Genomic DNA, 23,957 nt, shown 5'->3' with positions numbered 1-23,957 from the left:
AAACCAACAAGAATTTATCAAGGGTTTTGTCCAGTAATGCACCAAACTGAACCTGCTAAACTGAAAACCGTTCAACCGTTTGTTTGTCCTTTCAGTTACTTTCTGTAGCAATCACCATTGGTGCTGATTTTATTAATGACTCATAGAAAATACATTTGTGTTTCAGCAAAAAACAACCACTGATTCACTTTAGCGAACAACACGCTCAGGTTTGGTTTTGAAAAATATTATAAATGAAATTGAAATTACATGAAGAATATGAAAAACAGAAAGCGGGATGCTCCTGCAATAGAATTTATACATTTGGTTTGTGTTATCTTGAATAATACAATAGCATTTACAAGCCATGGGGGGTTTTTTGCAATGTTTTTTCCTGTTTCTTAGGAAACAGACTCAGTGACATTTTTGAAAAGTCGGCATCATTGAGCTGGAATGTGCCAATCACAAATACAAAGTGTCCTGTTACAAGACCTCCTTCCCCGCCTCTCCTCTCTGTCACCCTTTTCAAAATTATAAGAGGGAAATATGGAAGAGTTAAGGACTTTATTTTACTTGCACAAAGCTGCACGTATTATTTCCAATTCTAACCCTGAATTCCAATTCTAACCTGGCTCATCTGAAGGAATGCAGAGTGGGAGAAAACACTAATGAGTTTATAATAAATTGTGGTTCATCTCCTTTAGGACACAAGAATATTTGCAGGACTACATACTTCAGCTGAGAGGAAGGACCTCGTTAGTCTGCCTTTCCTAGATAAGGTGTTCAAGCCCCCAGGCATGTCAGTGCATATCTAACATCTGAGCACTACCTATTACACTTGGTACCTGAACCCTCAAGGGGATCTGAGTACTACAATAAAACAATACATCCCACCTGCCTTTTTCTTCCAGGGAATGCTGGAACACAATTGCTATACCTCTGGAACATGCTCACATTACAAACATGGATTAACACACTCTCCACATCATCTCCTCTGCACAGAGCAGGTCAGAGCATTTGTTCTGTTCTGGTCAACACTAACCGAGCAATGAGAAACACCAGGCGCTTACTGGTCTAAACATCTCTCATGCAAACAGCTCGCCATTGAACGCTTCAAATGGTCCTCATCCTCTCCTCCCTGCCATCGGCCACTACAGGAACTTCGTTCCCCTGACACAGCTCGTGCGTCCTGAGCAATTCGAACAGTGCACCAACACAGCAGCCTCCACCAAGGGTACCTCATGATGAAGGCCCTGCCTGACACTTTAAAAGCCGCTTTGTGGAAGTCTCTTGGAGGCTTCTTAGTGGGCTACCAATGTCATTTTTGAAAAATTAGTCAGAGCTACCAACTTCACAAGCAAAGCCAATGCCAGACAGGGCATTACTTCAAACTAGAGAGAATCTTCTGGTGCCGCTACACCTGAAATAAAAATGGTAGCTATTTTGCTCAGCATGGTCTTCTGAAACATCTCATGAGAGGAAACCCTTACCATGAAAAGGCAGTGAAACATCATAGAAGAAAGTTAAGGTTTTTTTTATTAGAAGAAGCGCTTGTACACTTCCTCTTGATAGTAACATATAGGCTGAAAATTGACAGCTTCCAGCAGTGGTGATATAAGAGCTTATTGCTATAGAAGGAAATGCAACAGTCTTGACTAAATTATTAATTTGCAGAACTGATCTTTATACAACAGCAATGACCTTGCAACATGATATTAGCAACTTTGATTTTGAGAGCTGTCTTGCCATCTCCCTCTTTAATAGTTCTCATAACTCTTTGGGCTGGATACCAAAAACAGCAGAGCCTGTGCAGAGAATACGTTGCCCAGCCATACCCAGCAGGGACTTCTCGCATCATGTCATCAAGATGCAATTTTCATATATGAATGGCCTCCTACAGCTCAAGACTTCTGTATGCTATCCAACATCATAACACGGTTTTAATAGACTGGTGGTTCTCACTTGCTGAGCAGCATTTGTCCAGAATTAGTTATGCTTTTTTTTTAAAAAAAAAAAAACAACCCAAACACCTAGGGCTGACTGGTTTCCAATATTTCCATATTTAGTTATTTTGTGTTGAGCAGTGATATGCTTTTGAGTCCAAACAAATGCTTTCTGGACTGGTGCCTGTGTGAGGATATTCCTTCAGATTACAGAACGAAAGAAGAAAGCACTGAGGCAGCTTTCAGCACTTCCAGAGTTATCAGCTGGGGGCATGACACAGGAATTTTTTCTTTTGTTTTAGCACAAGGTAATCCCTGTTATACACACATACCAAAAAAAAATAAAATAATGAAGTCAGTCCAGAATGTGCAACCATGAGAGAAAGAAAGAAGTTTCCACAAATTCGTGATGGAAAGGAAGAATTAGAAAACTAAAAGGAGATGAGGCTATTCCCTTTCAAAGCTTCAATAAAAGCTCCCCTATAGTAAACCTCATCATATTAAGTGCTATTTGCAGATATGATAGGTTTCTATAGCAAAAACCAAAATAGCTGCAATAATTCTATCTCTAAACTGCACTGAGCATTGTGCCAGAGCTGCCGGTTCAGCTCCTCTGTGGCTTAGTTTGCTTTCCTTTTCTAAAAATCTGCACATGTATAGTCTAAAGATCATCAGTAAGCATGCAAGACTATCCTGCCCAGCTAAAACTGTATTAAGATTTACAACGTCCAGCCAGGCTTAAAAAATATGAAACGAGATTCCAAATCTCAATGCAAGCTGATATGAATACATTATCTATATTAGGTCTGCAAGCTATGACCATTTGATCTTAGAAACATTTCTGGTTTTGATAGGTGTTCAGTCATTTAACTTTCACTTTCCTGCAAAAGTCTGGATTTACCAGCCAGTCATACACCTTCCCCCCCCCGCCCCCAATTCATAAACTTGATCCAGCACTTCCTCTTGTGATATCCCCAGCTGCAACTTTCTCATCCTTAACATCTTATAAAACAGGTATATCACAGCATTCAGCAGAGATAAAACTGTTGTGGAAAAGTTATACAGCTTCTCCGTAGCATCCTTATTTTTCTACAACTTCTGTTCTTCACACTTACTGGTTCTGTTCGAGTTACAGCATCTTCTCATTGCCTGTATTCTATTAATGCGTTTGACTGTATACTCAAGGAGTATGAAAGATTTTTATAAAAGACAAGCATAGATTTTTTTTAAATTGTGCTCTTCCCTTTCAGTTCGGCTTCTGAGATATTGAGTATTTGAACCCCTATTTCTATTCTGATTACAATTTTAAAATTTGCAAGGAAAAAAATAAAACTAAAAATCTTTATAAGATGACCTGGCCTGTGAAGCTTGTATTTATTAACATACAGTTCATTTAAGCTGTGCTAGCTGCACAAGCTAACAGACTGGACAAGAAAGATGCTTAGTTCAGTCAGCAGTTAGCTTTCCTCTACCTCCCCCACCCCTCCACCCACCTACCATATCAACACTTATTTAGGTAGTCATCAATGCAGGAAAAAGGGGAGGAAAACCACTGCTCTGGAGATAGCATGTACCAGATCAAGATGATATTGTTAATGGCATCAGAATACAAAGAAAAAAAAGAATAAATAACTGTCCTCTGTGGGTGCTCTGGTTGACTATGCAGAATGATGGGGAAAAACCATAACCTATAAAGCTAATATTTTAAGAAAGTTGAAGAGAAAGAAGAGCGCATTTTTCCTAGGCATCAGAGTATTTTCTCAGCAACCAGAAGACATTATTGCAACATTCGAAAGGTTCCATACAGTACTTCAAGATCACTCTTTTTTGCTTGGAGAAGAAATCCCACAACCAGACTTGGAACAGAACCATCTGGTACATGAGTATCACAGGGACACAGATTAGCTATTCACATGAAATGGAGACGCATAAAACTTATGACAGCTTTGGTACTGAGCAGATAGAGATGACAATACGCCCCAACCCAAAAAACTGTGAATGTTTTGTTGGGATTTCATTTCCTTATGCTTCATCCAAATGACTTTAGTTGAAACTATCCCATGCACTGATGTACTCTTTTGTCATCTGGAAAAAAAAAGCCCAACACTAAAAATAAAAACAAAACAAATATTCTGTAGCAGCAGAAAAACAAAGAAAGAGAACTGACTTGCATATAGAAGCAGGACACATGCGAAAGCCTACTCTTAATGCAATTTGATGTAAACAATGGAAAGCTTTTCTGGCAGAAGACAGTACAGGAATACCCAGCTAAACTCTTGTTTATTTAAGATCTACATTACTGTGATTGTTACGATGTCTCCGAGATGAGTACAGCATACAGAGCTTCCTGCGATGCAGCAGTGGTCAATCTGACAACGATAACGCTATAAACAAATTAATGCCAAAGGACTGCACAACCACAGGCAACTGGTAACAGGATTCATACATTTACTAGATCAAACCTCTGCTGCAGGTCAAGAGCAACAGCAGAATTACTAGTAACTGACAAACGCGTGGTGGACCGTGTGAAAGAAGCTGGTAGTTTCAGTCCATTTCCTGATTGATGGACAGATGTCTACAATGCATACAACAGTCACCATGACGGGCACCTCAAAGCCTCTCAGACAGACCAAGAACTGTGAAATGCTCTGGCTGTAAAATGCAGAGCTCAGAGACCTCTGTAACCCAGCCTTAGCTCAATCAACTTCCCCACTAAAATGCAGCATGCGAGAAAATCCACTGTTGCCTCTGGCAATGTATTTCCACAATTACGTACTCTCGCAGTCAAAGCCTTGCTTACTTCCAGTGGGAATCTGTGTGATGTCATTTGCCAGCCACACATATCACGCTGTTTTCTGAGGTGGGTTCTCTGCACGGGGACCTACAGAATGTATATCCATCCCTGCCTTTCTTTGCAGATAATACCCGCCTGGGACAGGGCCTGAGTAGACTGGCTGATCAGAAGAACTTCTAGCATCCCTCCGCCCCCCAAGGACTCATGCTGTACTCCTTCCTGTATTACACACAACAATTGCTGCCCAATGCAGCGGAGGAACCATTCTTGCTTTTGCCAGTATTTAAGGGTGTGTGGTTGGGGGGACAGGAGAAGGAACAGTATGAGAAGATTAAGGATGCTGCAAGTTCAGCTGTTCAGACACGACTGTCCAGCACAGCACATACTTTCTAGAATGGGACGCAGCTGTTTCCAAGCAGGTACACAATCCACATCAGCATCCTGTTTGGTTTGGGCCCACATTCATCTCGATGTAACATCCCCCAGAACAGGGTCAAACACCTGGAAAATCCAGAGAAACACTCTTAGCTTCAACGGACCTACAACCAGATTCCTCTGGCAAGATTAACAAGATTTGCCTTTACTTACTTCACTTAGATCAACTGGCACAAAATTTGTTAAGACTGCAGATTTAATGCAATAGAGTAACACCTAGCTGGCGTCCTTTGAAGCAACGGGGGAAGAACTGCTCAGGATTCCTTAAGAGTGCTTCCACATCCTCTGTGGATTCTGACTGACCCCACCAGCTTGCTTAGGATATATGGACACCATAAGTCAGACATTTGACCTTTTGGTCTCCAACCCCAACAGCTATTTGTCCTAGCTTTAAAAAGAGAGTTCTACCAAGAGATCACAGAATCATAGAATAGTTTGTCCAGCTTTTCATCCACCAGTACCTCTAAGTCCTCGGCAGAGCTGTTCTCAATCCCTTCATGCCCCAGCCTGTATTGATGCCAGGGGTTGCCCCGACCCAGATGTAGGACCCTGCACTTGGCCTTGTTGAACCTCATGAGGTTCACATGGGTCCAATTCGCAAGCTTGTCCATGTCCCTCTGGAATGGCATGCCATCTCTCAGGTGTGTCAACTGCACCAGTCAGCTTGGTGTCATCTGTAAACTTGCTGAGGGCAAACTCAATCCCACTGTCTACATCATTGATGAAGATATTAAACAGTACTGGTCCCAAGACGAACCCCTGAGGGACACCACTCGTCACTGATCTCCATCTGGACATTGAACCATTGACCATGACCCTCTGGACGTGACCATCCTATCAATTCCTCATCCACCGAACAGTCCATCCATCAAATCCTCATCTCCCCAATTTAGAGAGAAGGATGTTGTAGGGGACTGTGTCAAAGGCCTTACAGAAATACAGATGGATGACAACCTGTTGGATAGATCCAACACGTCACCGCCAGATACGCTATTATTTAAAGCACACTCTGAGATACGTTTCCCTATCCACCTTTCAGTGTATGTCACATTCTGAACAGAGATTTTAAAACCTGAACTAGCTGAGAAATGGATTAGAAAGCAGGTGGCAAGAAACCTAATTATTCTCCTCTGCATATGGCTTTTGTGTGGATTTACAAAACATCTGTGAGTGTTCCATGGGCAGCCATCCAAAGTGCTGTGAAGGAGCCAACTTGATTCACCAAGGTTATTGCCTCCGTGCCTCTGCAGGAACACACATGATGCTGTTGGATACTGCTCTTACTCAGGAGGTGACTTACATGCATCTGAAATAACAAACCTTGTTCCATATGGCACGCAGTCCTTTCGCTTGGGCACACCACCAGTTACCTATAGTTTTTGTGATGGGAGTTATAAACCCGCATCACTAAACTACAAAATGCCTACCTAAGTGGTTAAGATCCTGTATAACAACGGTGTACTTTATTGGAACAATAACCTTAGGATGCTCTCTAAATATAAATTAATTTCAGGATTGGTTTTATTAGAGGACAAATTTCCTTGAAACAGTTTATACAAAAAGAACTAAGGGGCGATATTGCAAGATGGTTCAAGTCAGATTTTGGCAAATTCCTGCCAGTCTAAATCACTCACCTTACAAAACAATTCTGCGTCTTGTACTTAATGCAGCCTGTCAATGTCTAAAGGTACAAAAAGTCTTAGAATCTAATTGATTTTTAAACCTACTTTTTCCTGTTATTCCAGCTTGAAAGTACGCAATAACTTCCTACGGCCAAACTTTGATTATGAGCACCCCATAAATGAGACATCCATGACAGTTTGTAAATGATCATTGAAATAATGTCTGAAACCAAGTTTCAGTGAAAACACATTTTCTTTTTTTTTTTTTCCAAGTCATTTCTCAACAGGAACACACTATGTAACCTAAACCAATATAATACCTTCTTGTGAAACTCTTCAATCATTTTCTAATAGCTTACCAACTTACAAGGACCTAAAGCGACATATATCCACATACTGCAGTATATAAAGCCCAGAGGAAAGCACACTTTTTAAAAGGTACTTTGAGCATTTTAAACAACCAAGTAAAAACAGTCTGTAACATCACAGAAAGTAGCAATGTCATAAGTTACTACAGTAGAAAATAACATTACAATCTGTTGCAAGTTGGTGTTCACCACACACACTGAGGTTTGCTTTTATTTCTTGAGTATTGCATTCTTGAGTATGGACAACGAAGCCAGATTGGTCACTTTCATTTTCTACCCACCATTATCAGCTTTAAGTGCTGTATCAGAAGTATTATTGCATCAAAACAGTCATTACTGAAACTTCAAAATCTGACAAACAAGATGTGGGTAATTTGTAACCTCTTTGAGAGCTAAGGTACACATCCATATTTATTTGTTTCACAGACAGCCAAAAAAGACCAAATTCTCTTTGATAACTTGTTACTACAACACTAATGAGTTTCCGGTGTCTAAAAACCACCTTCCATAGCTTGCACAGAAAGGTTTGTTTAATGAAGTATTTGTAGCATTTCCTATAGATTGACTAGGAAACACTTGAGGTAAAATATTCTTAGCAAAAGACAAATGCAAGTACCACAGTCCAAGAAAAGGTAGCTTTTTACAGATGATCAGCATTCACATAAATACACACATGCAAAACAGGGTATCTCAGGAAAAAAAAAAAAAAAAAAAAAAAGATTCTCGTATCACTGCAATTCCATGTTTAAAGGTCTGAATCACATCAGGTGAATTTCTGAACACAAATGTAAGGCCTCACTTTCCATAAGTGAAATCTGGGGGAAAGGGGAAGAGGGAGACACGTAGTGAAAGCTTTCCCGTTTGACAGTGGACTTGAGAACAAGCCCCAAGCATAATGTGGATACACAAGTTGTAAACAACCCTGGCAAAGATGTAAATTGCGGGAGACCTCGGCTGGTCCGAGGGATCAGAATACAAGTTTAACATTGACCCTGAGCAGATACTCGTGTACCCTTAAGAGACTGGAGAACCCTGAGAAGATCTGAGCAAACAAGATAAGGGTTGGCAAACATCCTGGCTTTGACCAGAGCATGAACAGTGCGTGATCAACAATTGTATTGGCTGGATGGTGTGTGATGTGAGAGTGGATTGAGCAAAAGTAGAATGGTAGAGTATATGCACAGATAAGCATCCAGGTAAAAGGATACAAAAGAGCACTGCTTATAAAATAAAATATAAGGTTGCTGCAACTTGATATTCAGTGTCGTGTCCATCTCTACAACGACAGTAAATAACAAAGGACATAATACAACCTAACAGATGTTTTCCAGGCCCTTGTTCCTACACAGAAACATTTAGTTGCAAACAAGCACCACAGTAAGACCGTGAATGATAAAGTAATTAATAATCAGCTCAGCTCCCACACAAATGGAACTTGCAATCCTTCCACTACTTTAGAGAACTGGGAAAATGTTTTAACAGTTGTTTTCCAGACCACTGGCACATAAAGGAGTATACTGCACACTGAGAAAACAGAAGGCACAGTAGAAGAAACATTTCTTTCAGAAGCAGGAGTGAATAAAGCAAGTCCATCCTCAACCAGCCACTACTTGTTCCCATGCCACTGTAACTTTTGAGACACTATTGTGAACAAGATTGGGAACAGATCTGGGTAAAAATAATCCTTCCTGTCTTTTGTGGGGGTAGCTAGAGGAAGAAATGGTGACTTGGTTATATTTAACCCACAAAAGCTGCCAGATCTATTTACCATGCAGCCTCCAAAACAGATGCACCACCACAAGGGAGGTGGTGGCATGTGGGCTGCCAAAACTACTATCACCACAAGAAACACTGGCCTGATGCTGCAGCTGATCTGTACCATAATTAGTCTTCCTACTTTTCTAATCATGGTAATAAAACAAAGCAAGCTTCTATTCATTTTAGAGAACAGCACCCTAGAGAAAACATTACATCTCCCTTACTCAGTACAACTGTTTATCTCTTCAACTAAGAGCACTCTTGAAATTCAGTATGTTTCAGACTTAACAGGCATCAAGCACAATAGAAGTAAAATGGACAGTATAATAAAGTCAACAGCTAAAACTCTGCTTTAGCACACTTAAGTTTAAGGTCAACCCTGAATTCACCATAAACTTGATTTTGGTTTTAATCGTGACATACTAGGGACACTTTCTGTTCAGCTTACCTATTGACTTGCCTGGGAGAGGTGAAAATTCTGTAGTTGAAGGACTAAATTCACTAGATACTTTTACATGAAGAGAATGAAAAGCAGAGATTCCCAGCAGCATCTGAGGGGTAACACCAGCAACTGCCTTACCCACTATTTTGCCATAGTTCATGAAAAGTGGAATGCAGGGAAGAAACAAATTGAAGGGGACAACAGTTCCCAACATAAATCAAATAGGAGGATTTTAAGGTGTAGCCAAATTCCCCTCCTTCCAAGGTAAGGTGGCATAAAGAACAGTCCCAACACAGGAAAGCTCTTTCACTGCTCAAGATGACACAAGAAGTCAAGTCATTTCATCTGTTCAGGTCACCTTACCTTCAGTAAAATGAGGAATAATACTTCCTGTTAAAGTAAGAGACCTACAGATGGTTTGCTATATTAGATGAATTATATGAGGGAGCACTGGTTCCTGGCATGCCCCAAGCCTAAATAAGGCTATTTTACATGGAAAAGGACTGCAAGCCTCTTTCACAACCATCTGCTATAAAGATTCAAGAAAGGGGCCCAATTACAAAGGAAGGTTGGTCTTGGGGAAGGGGTAGAAGGAATGTTATTATTTATGTGATGCTTGAACTCCACAGAGAAGGAAACTTACCTTTACTATGAAATTAATAACAATCCCATTATTGTGTTATATTGATTGACACTGTAATTGTCTCTTCCTTTGTCAGTTTGATTTCTTGTTGTTACAACAGCAGCAACAACAAATCTGTGACTAGATCCCAAAACTACAGCTGTCAAATATTTCCACAAGAAAATCAGTCTCAAAATGTGAATTATGCAGAACAAGTAATTAGCCCCAAGTTGCCTGTAGCAGTCAACTGCAAAGTAAGGATTTACCATGGAGTCCCCCACACCTCTTACCTCGAGCATAGGGCGGGCACTGTCATGGATTGAAAGAATGTGCGTAATGTTATTCTTACTCAATTGCTCTACATCTCGGGCATCTGTGAAAAAGGGAAAGAAAGAAGAGAATTTTTTTAATCTCTTGAAATAGCCCACTCCCCTTTCCATTGTGCATGTTGAACATTACTTATACTTGGTACATTTCTTTTTGAAGCTTCATAAAGTAAAGCAAAACCCCAAATGCAGCTGTTCTAGAACACCATCATCAGAATGGGTAACGGGAAGACACACTTCTAACTCCAAAACAAATTATATACTATATAAAGAACAAGCTTGAGTGACTCAGGAATGTGTTCTTAAGTCAGAAGTTTCATGTATTTTGCATCTGAAATATAAGTCTGTGTACGCCTGTGTGCAGGTGATGGCCATCTGAACAAGCAGTCAGAGCTGTACGAGAAATAGCTTACCTCCTCTCTACCCACAAATCCCCTTCAGGAGATGTATTTTCACTTGGGAGATAGACGTTGTGATATCCAGGTCTGAGAAGTGAAGCCAACCATATCACTTGAATTCAGGTATTAATGGGCAAGCAAAAACGATAACTAGATCCTTACTTCCTGTGGACCAGTATGGAAAAATGTGCATTTAGCCAATACATACCATAATTTTAAGTCTGAAGGGAGATCGAGATGATAAAGATATTGAACGTATTAAAAAGCAAAATGCTGCAGCAAGGAAGCACAGTTGTGAAAAGGTGGTTCCTAAACCTGTAACCAAGGGGTTTCAAACATTCAAAACTGGAAAGTAAACTGAGGCGACTGAAAATTTGATGCTATTGTGAAAGCATAGGTTTGTTTCTATAAGAAAGAAGGTAAAAGAGATAATCTGTCATCAATGAGCAACTTTCCCCATACTAAACCATTAGCATGCCAGAAAATGACCTCAGATGACCACTAATACAGGTAAAAGTTAGTTTGTGTCCATTTACTTTTGACCTTTTTGCTTGAGAATGGCACAGCACACCGTGGCAATTACAGCAGTGGTTTTGTGATGTGAACACCTGCCTTCCAAATCTGCCCATACAATCTGTTCACATTAGCCTGGTTGCGCACAAAAAAAAAAAGAGCACTGACCACAAAGGTTTCAAACCGGCTCTCTCTAGGTACAAAAATAACAATAGCATCACCTGTACATTCTTTATGTACGTGCAAGAGTTCAATTAGCATCTCTTGCTTCATCTTATTCCACTCAACTATAAAGTTTCAATGCCTTTTCTACATCACAAAGAGGAATTGGGCATTTAATTATACTGCCCCACAGACAAGATCCACATGAGCACAATAACAGGCAATAAAATTTAAACCTAATCCAATTATCAAAGCTTCTCTAAGTCTAATAAAATGGAGAGAAGAGTCAAAACTGCATTGATTTCACTTGCTACTGGTCAAGCCTGCATGATCAACAGAGATGCCTAATCCTTCAGGAGAGAATTAACAGAAATTCCATCTGAAACAGAATTAAGGCTTAGCTGCACAGAACAATTAAAATTGCCCAAAAATCTCAGAGTAAGCATTTCAAAGAGGAAACACGAATGTTTGCCAGGAGAGGTCTTCTAATCCACCCGATCTTCAGATTTTTTTAACAGTTTATAGGACACGCTTGATTCCTCAGAGAACACCTAAGCAGGTAAGGTTTGGAAGCCCAGGAGCCAGCCTAAGTGTCCCTAGAAATCACTGCTTTCTGTTCTCCAAAGGTTAAGAGCAGATTATGAAGCCTGCTGGCTGGAACTCACAGTGTTAATGCATACCTAGCACAACCAGATCCCAATCTCTAATTGTCAGTATGATCCACATGGTAAGAAATGGCTTGCCACACAAGGCAAACAGCTTTAAAAGTAGGTATGATCCAAATTAATTGTTGACTGCTTTGAACCAGTCTGAAAAGCCTAACAAACACAGTACAACTCAGAAGGACTGAAAGATTTTAGTTCTTCACTTAACCAAAGACCTAGGCTAAAGGAAGTTCAACAAATCAAAACTATACAGCAAGACAGTGAAATTTCATGTATTCCTAGAAACAAGCTGGAAATGGCTATCCCAGACCTACATCCGAGGGTAACCATCAGGTCCTCGATATATTTCAGAAACAACCATTCAAATCACAAAAGTAGGAGAAAAGCTCCCTAGCCTATGACTGTATTATCTGGATATAAACTTTAAACAGTTTACAAAGGGGAAATTCCCCTGGTTCCCCTGGCACCTGCCATAAGTGTCCACAGATACTACAGACGAAGCTATTTAAACAGCAGTATAAATGAGATATCCTGTCACTCATGGTCTCATATCACAAAATAAAAAAATAAAATAAAATAAGGGGTTATGTAAAGGACCACCAAAAGCCGGAAGAATCACAATTACCACAGCAATTCTAACTTCTTTACTGTACCACAGTGCTGCACAACCACATGCAGGCTCACATTTTGAAATCACAGCGTGAAACACCCCATTTCCAAATTTAGAGATGAAAGAAACCTATCAGAGTCCATCTTGTGCATCCCTAAAGGGTCCCTCAAATGTGGTATTATTCTTCACAGTAGGTTACCTAATACTCTGTTCCATACAGCAAAACGCTTCTCAGCTGATGTGGACTTTCGAGTACAGCCTTCATGAAAAACTCTCCTCACACAAAAGGACACAATTCACACTGGGGAAGCCTTCCTCTCTCCCTCCCACACCCACATTCAGCTTCTTTTCCCTCAGTTTCATTCTATGACTGCTAGCTTAATCTCTACTCATACGCAGAGAGCTGCAAACACTTAAGTGCAAAAGCAGTGGCAAAGGCATCAAAATGGGACCAGGGTGGGGGTGTCAGACTTTGTTTCCCTGCGGCTCTGGGAAGCCTTACTGTGTGGCTGGGGAGTAAATCACCTAGTATATTGTGCTTGCATCCCTCATATGCAAAAGGAGGACAATACTGCTCCAACCACCCCGCTTAAGACCATCCATGACTGAAGGACTCCAATACTAGGGTGAGGAAGTCTCAAATGTACACACAACCATTCTGCTTACTTTAGTACCTCCATAGAGATGCAAAGTGAGGAATAAAGATTTCTCCCTTTGTAGAGTTAGTTGGGAAGAAACAGCTGTAGCATCTCTTCCACCTCTACTGCTAACAACAAAATACAAAAGCATCCTCCCAGGAACAGGGGAAAAAAAACAGTACACTGATGTGGGCCTGACGGGCAACATTTAACTGCAACTTACTTGTGAAATTAGAAGATTAAATGTCTCCATAAAATAAGTGAGATTACTTTATTTTTCTTTTGTCACCTTTCCTCCCATTAGCAAGCTATCCCAAACTAAAACCGTCCTCCCTTCTTCCTCCTCTAAAGCCCACATAGCTGACTTCGTTGTTAGTCTGCAAAGACAGACATGCTCCTATAACACAGTAAGCTAATGAGTATTAAGTTTTCAGTATAAACTTTTAGGTTATGCATACAAAACCAAGGTATGAGCCTAGTACGTACCACCATATTAAGTCTCAATCTGCAGATGTATGGAAACTACAGTTTTATCATCACCAGATTTATTTATTTTATTTTTTTTTTTAAGCAACTTTTTATCCACACTTTCTTTTCTGCTTTGGAGAGACCTAGAGATAGACACCCAAAGGAGAACCTCCTCTCCATTGGTTCAGAGCACCAATACCTATTACTGAGAACGGTTTTCCATCAGGAGAGCTTTGTTCCAGAGTCCAGTGATCTGCACTTAGAGGGACATACACACAGAGAAAACTAAGCACATGAACAAGAACTCCACATCTCCTGTCCCCACTTCACACTATGCTCTAATACATAGTTTCTCCCAGCCTCTCAGAAGGACCTGTTCGGGGAGTGAGAAAGGTGGGGAAAAAGGTCCAGTACTCTATTTAATGAAAGCACCTATATTCAAAAGATGAACCTGAAAAAGTGAATGGTATCTTTACCCTCTCCTGTTTTCAGTACTTGAAATAAAGCCTTGAAAAAGGGAACTTTTCCCCCCAAAAAATTAAGCAGCTGGTAACAGGAATTAATTGGATCTAGAAACACAGCAGAACCACTTGGTGGGCACTGCCTTTTTTTACACTTAGTAACAGGAAGAATAGCAGAAACTTTCCCAAGACTCTCCAGCTCATTCACAGTGACACTGGACTCTCTGGGGGGAATTAAACCTCATATTGTGGCTTTCCCCTTCAAAAAGCCCCCAAATATTCCATTGGAAAAACTTGAATCTTCCAAATATGATTACAAGCAAGGAAGCTCTTTAATATTCAAGGCAGAAACACTCTTGAGTCTCTGGTGCTCGCTACTGCTATGCCTTTCAGTTTGAAACCAAACAAGCACCCACTTAGAACCTACCATCAGAAGAAATGGTATTTAAGCTTTTTAGCCTGTTTCTCTGCACAAATAGACGTGTTGTATCAGTCTCTTAAGGAAGAAAGCACCTATTTTCATTGTCAGCGCAGGTGCCTTTCAAGGGACATCAGGTTTCCAATGCAGAAGACACGTGGGCATGCAATCCTACAAGAAATTCTTTGTCTTTTGAAAGGATTGAATTTCATCTATGAGGTACAATCAGAACAAACCAAAATTCCCCCCAAACTAGAGATGGGAAGAAGAGTTAACTTCCTCTTTCTCTTCCCTCATTTTTCTCTCTTAGCCACCCACCCTCCCATTTGCAAAGAAATAACTCCTCCTTAATTTTCATTGAAGAAGCCCGAGAGCTCTGTTTCCTTCTGGGCTTTCAGACCAAACTCAGTCTTCGTATTTTGTATGGACATCTGTGGTTCTTCTTGAATTTTTCTGCCCTCTAGCTGTGCAATCTCAAATACACTCTCTCAGGAACATACCATAATTTTGATGTGCTATTGATGAGCAGAATCACTGCTTTTAAGATCTTTTAAGATAACAAGCACTTAAGCACATGTCAAGATCTATGCTTTTTCAGGAAAGTTTTCCATAGCCATACTCAAGTCCTGTGGACTTAGGGGGATTTCAGCATGTACTTCAGTGCTTTCCATAATCAGAAATACACATAACTTTCTACCCTAAAGACCCTAAGGTGGTTACAAAAGCCCCTCATTCTACATGCCTAAAGGTTTGCCCAGCAGCAGCAGACAAAACCAGAAGCAGCAAGTTCAACTCCCATTTTTGCCACAGATTTATTTCACAAGTTTTTCTTGAGCCTCACTTTATCTCCCAGTCAAATGCATTTCCTGTGTCATGGATTGTTTTTAAGTTGATTAGGCCTAAAAAGACAGTAAGAAACCCTATATATAAAGTAGAAATATTGAATAATAGTTCCCCAGTTGGAACAATTACTGAATGCCTTCTCCAGGCAATGGCGCTCCAGGATTAGTGTTTAATATCTTTAACATAGAATCATTCCTCATAAGGCTTGTCCTGCTTTCACTCAGCAGGAAGGCACCCAGCTGCAGCAGCTGTGCCTCTTCCCAGTCTGTCCGTGTCCCCAGAGGTCTCCCATGGAGCAGGGAGACCGGGGCGTACGTAGAAGGGTATTTCAACCTACCTATGGAAACCCTGCCTGCCCAGGCTCCCTGAAGAGTCACTGGAGAAAGGAGGGGATGCTAACCTCCAGAGGGCAGATCAGAGCGATTCAGAGAGATTCCCCTGGCTCACCTTCTGGAGAAGCTGCCTCCTCTCTGCCCTCCACACAGAGACCCGGAAGGTGCCACGATGCCTCAGCCATATCCGGGTGAGATGCACAACACCGGGAATTCAGTATTACCCCTCTTACTGACAAGATGCAGCTTTATTCAATTAAAGCTATCAGTCTCAAGCTGAAGAAGTAGGAGACTGCTCAAAAGTGCATTACAGGAAAGAATTTTGTAAACCCATGTCTTTTAAAGTATCTAGACATTTCAGCTGCCCAAATCAGGATACTCGAACCAATCCCAACTGTATATGTCGCTGAGTATTTCTCAGTCAGTGATCCCCTTTATGGCAGTCTCGAAATTCATTAGTCACTTTTTGAAAGAGTGCCACAAATTAGAACATGCCCCAAGAACATGGTAATCAAACTACTCCAGAAAAACACACTGGTAATTAACCAACAGTCTGTTCCTAAATGGGATGACTTCACTGCACAGAGAGCTCGTTGCAAATGCTCTTAAGCAGCGAGGCGGGGGGGTGTTGAGGGACAGGGGATGCAGGAAGAGACAGAATTACAAAATTTGCTTTTGTATTAGTGAAGAACTATAACACCAATCTTCTCTCTCCCTCTCGAGGTACGGTAGCTAATTTGAGATTATAACAACAAATACTCATGATGGTGGAACATAATGATTAAATGCAATGTGAACAAAGGTCATAGCAATAAATAAACAAGCATTTCATTTGTGTTTTTAATCAATTTAAAGAAAACAGACTCCATCAAGCACTGAGGTTAAAGCCAACCCATCCTTACTTTCTTTTATGGAGGTAGCTGAAGCATTTCAGGCTCCTTATTTTTTTCAGCTAGACTCCCAGAAACACTGCCCACTCACACCACCTTTGCGTGCACACCTCTACTCCATGCGTAGGAGTGACCTGACATGCCATTTAAGGACCACTCGCCAGGCATGCAGCTGAGTGGCCGGAGCAGCAGGAGCGAGCGAGAGGGTCGTGGGCCCTGGCATCGGCAGAGATGCTGACTCACTCCGCAACCTTGGCCAACTCCCCTCAGCGGGTCAAACTGTTCATCAGCTGAAAACAGAACTGCACCACGAAACAGATGCTCCGGCTGAGTTTCACTCCCCTGGGCAGACTGTCAAGGGCTCAGCGGCAGGATGGCCACAGCGAGGGACAGATTGAGAGCCACGTTCCTTGGGCCCATCCTGCCCACCCTGCCAGATAGCTTGAAACCTAAAGGACTCCACTATCAAACATCCTCCCATCTCGCCCCTCTCCTAAATTACTTGACGGGGGGGAGGGGAAGGGGCGGGTAAGGAGAGCAAAAAGAGGAAGCAACATGGCTGTGACCAAATTAGTTTTGTCACTGACCCATGCAGGGGTCCATCTAAAGTGTTTTCAAAACTATCCTCTTCCCCTTATTTTCCTTTTCCTGCTTTCTTTCTGTTTTCTCTTTTCATTACCAGTATAAACTCACTTCCATCCTCTCATTTTCCGTACCATGGCACACGGCATGATCAACTCCCTCTTGCACACTAGCCGTTGTACTTGTGTTTGAATCCCAGTGCAGCGAAAGGCAGCTTTTAACTTCACATGTACCTCTGGGCTGCCTCTCAAGGTGATCAGCTCCACTTCCCAAGGGGCAGCAAGCACTGGACCAGCAACATGGGTCAGCAGCTCCAGAGGCAGGTAATCATGCAAAACCCACCAAACACACAGATTTGGGGGGGAGGGAGGCGGGGGGCAAAGCAGGGGAGGAAGGGTGGGCGTGAGGCAGAGAAGAGGTGCAGCACCACCTAAATCCAATGCAGATGTTGCCCAATCTTAATAGACCAGCTGTGATATTAGCCCAGGAAGGAGAGGATATCACAGCAGCCCCTATTAGTCCTGCTTTGCTCTTGTACCCAAGCATAGGAAATATAGGGTCTACATGTATCAGAACAACTATACAGGCACAACAGGTTTACTTCTGAGTAGACACAGTCAGCTGGAACTGCTGCTAACAGAGTGCTTTGAGAACAGGTCATTTATTTGGATGCCTACATAAAGCTTCCTGTGTTTTCTAAATATGGTTGTGTCTTTCTGTACACAAAAAATAAACTTCATGCAAAAAGGGAAAAAAATCCTGAGAATCTTACATCTGCGACACGGACAGCGTGAGTATCAGTGGTCAGACAGCAATCTGCAGACCTATCAGTCTCACAAGCAGTGATAACAGAACTCTTTAGTAGTTGTTATAAATAACCAAAATAATGAAAGCAATGAGCAGGAGGAATACTACGCCTTTACTTATAAGGAGGGCTTGAAATAAGCCTTACAAAGAGTCTGCCTGGCTCACAGTCTTGCCTGCCAAGCACAGGAATCGTTTAAGGCAGGCCAATGTTTAGGAATTCCAGCTGCAGCATGCTCTGAGGAGATGGCGTTCATTTTTCTTAGAGTACTTACAGCACACGGATGACAAAGCAAACAAGTTGTTCTTTAAGTGCTACCAGGTGAATCCAGAAATGAAGCAAGATGGGGTTAAAGAGAATTCCGTTGACCTGCGAAACAACACCTTAAGACCCCTGTTAAGTAATCCTAGAAATAATGATAAAACTAATCTTACCTTTAAAGTTGCCAATGAACAAGCCAGGCAGAATCTGTGAGAAAGAAATATAGTATCAAATATAGATATCTTGTGGTAAGACAATTTGACAAAGTTCAATTTGCATACAGGATGGAACATACTACTTTAGCAGACTATTGCCAAATGCAATCTAAAAAGCACTGACAACATTTTGTGCCTCTTGGCAACCTTCTCAAACTACACAGCTCTAGGTGTGCTGCACTTTAAGAGCATTCATTGACAGCCAGGGGGTTGCTAATCATGCAGACTTCTCACATAATGGATGCTCTGCAAGGGCAGCAAAAGTGCTCTACACATACCAGTGGGCCTTACAACATGCTCCTCCCCCCAGCAGGATAAGAGTTACCCTCATTTAACTAGCGATGAAACTTCATACAGAAAACATGATTTGCCTAAAGTTGCTAAGCAAGCTGGACAAAGCACTGTAAACGACATCCTTCAAGTCTTTTGAAGTGCAAAGGCATGCAAGTCAAAGCTGCAGCACTGTGGGGCTCTTCGACAGAGGAAATCACTGCAAACAACAAGTTGTGTATTCACATAGAAAGAGAATTGATGAAAGTCCTCGAGTTGCATGTTTCTCTCCCAGATCTACCCACTCAGCCCAACACTCCCAGAAGCCTGCACAGGTCTCTGTTACAGGACCTTCTTTAACTGGGGCGTTTCAAGGTCAGCCTGAGGACCAGCCTGTGCAGTCTGAGGACATGTGCACGCACACACACACAGAGGCAGGTGACACTACAGTGTCACCCCTCCCACCCTCTCATAACCCTCCCAACTTGGGATCAGCAGCAAGGACATGAACCCCTCCCCGGGAAACCAAACACACACTTTCTGGCCAGGAATTTCATTCTCTGCCACCTGAAGTCTCTGACCCACACCCACATCCTTTGAAGAGGCCAGAACTGTGGCGCTCAGACTGTACAATCCATTTTTCTTTGGTGCATGCAGAGCATACCACCAATAGAGATATGTCAGCGCTGACTTCCTAAAGCCTTAGCAACACCCAAGTGTCACCACAACACCAGCAAGTGTCTCTCAGGCGCAGCTATTTAAAGGGAAAACTCCACCCATTTTGCTCAGTCCGGCAGCCGCAAAGTTCCGAAAGTCATGAAGGACTTTTCATCGGGGATTATCGCCCCAGCCTCCGCTTCACTGCAGCCTTTTTTTTTTAAAGGCAACCCAGCTTACCGCGCAAAGGTTAGCAGGCCTGCAAAATACCTTCTGATCTGCCTTAACTCCAGGGCTTTCATTCGATAAAAACGTCATGTTCACTGTTATTTATCTAGCCTTGCAGAAAACAGAAAGGCTGCAGCACTTCGCACTCTCCCTGCAGCATTGGTTTGTGCAAACATTCCTCCCTCTCAGCTTTGCTGGGTGATCTCTCTCTCCCTGCCATGTCATATCAGCTCTAACCATGGGGCTCAATCCTGCCACCGATATTGAAAGACTGCTTCTCTGGGACCCTGGCTGCGCTCTGAATTGCTTACAAATTAAGGGCTGCCTGACAACACTAGCTAGACAAGAAAACGGTTCTTTAGTCTGGTACTAACAGGCACCTATAAGTCTTGCACAGATGGGCTCAGCAGCTTTCTCCCCTTTCCCTCCGTCTTTATTTGTACAAATTTAATAAAAAAAAAATTTAATATTCCTACAAAGACAGCAAAAATCAGCAGGGCAGTTTCCAATGCCAGGGTATCAAGTAGGGAAAAGAACCCTTAGAGCATTCTGCTGTCCCTTTCCACACACACACAAGACTCATAGCTTCATGGACTGATTCATTAATTTTAAGCGCCCTTGATGACTCTGCTAGCAGTGCAGCCCAAAGGCCAGCATTCCAGGCCAGGAATCAGAAGCTGGTAGCTGCTCCAGAGAGCAGAGCACCCAAGGGCCATTGCTAAGTGCCAAATTCTGCAAACAAAAAACATGCTCTAAAGCACAAGAGAGTCAAGTTCTGAACAAATTTCACCAACGAGATCACCCCAGCCATCTCCCTCAATTTAAGCTTAAAAAATTGAAAAATGAAAGAAGCCTTTCTGATATTTTTAAATAGCTGTCTGATATTTCCTATCTGCAGCACAAACCTCAAATCACACCACCGCTAGACTATAGCATTTTAGACTCCAGGACATTATTTCTGCATCAGATATGCGCTCTCAAGAGAGGATAAAAGCTTAAATTCCAGTCACAGTCATTAAGGTTAGACGTTATAAATTAAAGATACCAAGAAACACTGGGGGGTTGCAAAAATGAGGCTTCTTAGATTGTTGTCAGCAAAGGAGGAAAAATATAGAAGTTTGTATTTGTGCATCACAAAGCAACATTGTATGCTAGATTAGGAAATTAGGATGCCGTGCAACCAAGGACAGATGTTACCCCTGTTGTCCTAGTCATTCTAGAAGCAAGAAACATTACTATGGGTGAAAGCTACCTGGAAAGAAGTGAATCTTCATGCTGTGCTGACTAATACTCCGGCACTAGACTATGGCTGGGAACTTTCAGCTGTGTCATCTCACACTGCCTTCAGTAACTGCAACTCCGGGCCACACAAAATGAAGGCCGATGGCTGCTAGGGGCGTGTGAGAGAGAAGGGGTGGGAGTCAGAAGAAAAGAAAAATAAGGTGGTTGTTTTTGTGAACTTTTAAACCACTGCTTTATGAATAAAAACAGTAGCCTCTTTATATCATCCGAAACATTGAGAAAATTACCACAGACTAAATAACAGATGTAGAAGAGTGCACAACCAAGCGATAAGGACAGCAACGCCTGTCTTCGCTCCTATCTCGCCTGAGAACAGCTCACGTTCTCCACCGCACACAAAGGCAGATGGACAGCTAATGTTTCTCCTCAGTCCCCCCCGAAAATACATCTCTCTGGAAAATAGCAAAAAGAGCTACTTTGCTGCTGCTTCCTATATAGACACACGCTTATAATAGAGCATCTAACTCCTTGCCCGATGCTGCTTCTAGATGCACTAGTACTGATGGGCTCTCCAGCCAAGTTCATGGGGCTTTCTGCAGAGATGGCCAGGCGCTGTAGAAGGAGCAGACGAGCCCACCTTGTCTGGTGGTACAGGACAGCGTCACAGGTCACGGAGAGGGATTTGCCGCTGACGTGAACTGGCACAGCTTTGCTGGCTTCCATAGAACTGGTTACATCAGCTGTAACTATCCACACTGATTTACATTTCTTATGAATCAACTCCTACAACGAACACGGGTTAGCTGCCCTTTTTGTAGAGATAACACTCAACCCGCCCCTTCAGAAGAGTCTGCATGAATAACGGGCAGTTAACTGTAACAGGACGAACAAGAACTAAAACCCAGGAAAAACTCTTCACTAAGCATATCCTGTTCACAGATAACCAAATCTAAGTAGTACAATCTCTTGTCACCATCTCAGCCGCTAGACTTCAGCTCCTGGAAAACATCTTTGTAATTTTCGACCACAGACTTCAACTTGAACTTTGAATACAAGTCAAAGTTAGACATTAAGCGTGAAGACAAATCAGGCCACCCAGACAATTTCCTAAGTCAGACCCCATTACTCATCCTGTACTTAAAAGATATTAAAAAAAAAAATAAGTAAAGCACTGAAAATTAATAATAGCTAAGTCAATACACACTCGCTAGCCAATTCGCCTTCTCTGAGCAAAGTAAGAAGGGTATTTATAAACCAATGCTTTCAGTTTAATTTGGGAAAAGTCAGGAGGCTTGGGTGGGATTAAGGAAAAAAATAAGCACAGCTAATTTTACAGAGAAAACTAGCAACAAAAGAGAAACCCCACCTAAAAGTATGCAAGGCCTCCCGTCCTTGATCAGCACTAATGGCCACATAGAGTCAGGTGCGATTGCTATTTGCTACAAAATACATCAATATCATATGACAGAAAAATAGGAGGTGACCATGCCACTGAGAAAGGCTCAGCATCCAAGAGCAGCAACAGCAGCTGTAGAAATCTCTCGAGCTCTTCCTTACCATACCCATTACAGGTCACCACTAATCCTCTTCCCCTGGCGTCAGTACAAAGAGATTCCCTAAATGAAATAATCCACCATCGGGTAAGCTACTTATTTTCTCCTACTGTCTGCATATAGCTCTACCACAAAAAAAAAAAAAAAAAAAACACCCAAAACCCCACACTTCAGTTGGAAACTAAGGCAATTTGTATTGATAGACTACACCGAGTCGAGCAAATAACCCCCAATGAGGGCGTTGATGGCTCCATGCCTCCCCTTGCCCCTCTGGCGTTCGCTGACTCACAAGATCAAAAGGAACAGATGATCCAGGGGCACATTCTGAAGGTGGCAACTACCAGATCTACATGCAGGACCCCTACAAAAATAAATCCTCATGGCCAGTACCCAACGTGGTTGTAGCCTCCTTAAAGGAGCCAGCTTCTCCCGAACTGCTGCACTTTTCATCCTCTTGGGGATACAGCCATAAGAAGGGAAGAGAAAAATCACAGTAGCGCTATGCTTGTCCCAAAAGCTCTAGTTGGTACATGTCTGGGCAACGCTTAACAGAATTAAAATGACCAATTGCCCAGAGTCACAGATTGCATTACATCTTGCTATGGTACTGTGTGACAAAGAGTGCTAAGCTTCAAAGGGTTGAGAATTGTTCTTTCCCCCCCCTCCCAACTTTAGCATCCCATATCCTGTCACTCTAAATGTTTTGATGAGTTCAAACATTCCCAGAAAAATACTACAAACATACCAGAAAGTCTAAAAGAAGTCTCTCCAGCTGTGTTTCTTCCTAACTGGCCACTCCTAGAAAGCACCTCCAAGGAGTGGCTACATATGACAGCATTATACCTAGGACTTTGAAACCAAAAATGGAAAGGACAAAGGGAGGCTCTACCTCCCACTCACTAACTCAGTTGGGCAAACCAGCCAGATCTTTCCCCTGCCGAAAGTTTCTGTTTCAGTGTCTCAATCCATAGGCTGAAAAGGCTTCACCTCCCAGATAGCACTCGATGCTCACCAAAGGTGACTTACAGGGGCAAGGATGTCAGACTTAGGACAACGTGTGAGCAGCTATCTCTAGCTCTTCTCCTCCGCTTTGTAGAAGGCCACGCTCGCGGCAAAGCTACTCCCAAAGTACTCAAAGCAGGATGTTAGACAGAAGAGATGACTCAACTTCTGTTCCTCATAGTAAGCTATATATAAAAGGCTAGTTACCACCACACTTTCAAACCTGGGTTTAAAACAGAGGTGGAGATACTGAGAAAAATCACAGCTGTCCCTTGACAACCACCACGCCATGCCCAGGGAATCGGCGCTTACAATGAGCCCCCACTGCCAAAAAAATAATAAAAAAAAAACCCAAATCAAAAAAACCCCAACACCCTTTTGCAAAACAGATCCATCTTCCTTCCTCACTGCCATCTCCACCGGGACCCATGCGCTTTCCTGTCCCCGGCGACAGC

General features: G+C 42.2%; 1 protein-coding gene across 1 annotated transcript in view; it reads right to left on the bottom strand.

The window, feature by feature from the left end:
- The window catches only part of DUSP22 (dual specificity phosphatase 22), a 36,742-nt gene extending 16,947 nt beyond the window's left edge, over nt 1–19,795 (bottom strand). The window contains exons 1-3 of the mRNA XM_009885268.1: nt 19,718–19,795; nt 18,509–18,545; nt 10,254–10,336 (exon numbers count right to left, since the gene is read on the bottom strand). Coding sequence (XP_009883570.1) covers nt 10,254–10,336; nt 18,509–18,545; nt 19,718–19,795 — 198 coding nt within the window. The remainder of the gene's footprint in view (nt 1–10,253; nt 10,337–18,508; nt 18,546–19,717) is intronic.
- Nucleotides 19,796–23,957: the final 4,162 nt, after the last annotated feature.

This window comes from Charadrius vociferus, unplaced genomic scaffold, assembly GCF_000708025.1.
Source record: "Charadrius vociferus isolate BGI_N301 unplaced genomic scaffold, ASM70802v2 scaffold565, whole genome shotgun sequence".
NCBI classification, from domain to species: Eukaryota; Metazoa; Chordata; class Aves; order Charadriiformes; family Charadriidae; genus Charadrius; species Charadrius vociferus.
Note: the sequence above shows the minus strand (reverse complement) of the source record. Positions and strands in the feature narration are given on the sequence as shown.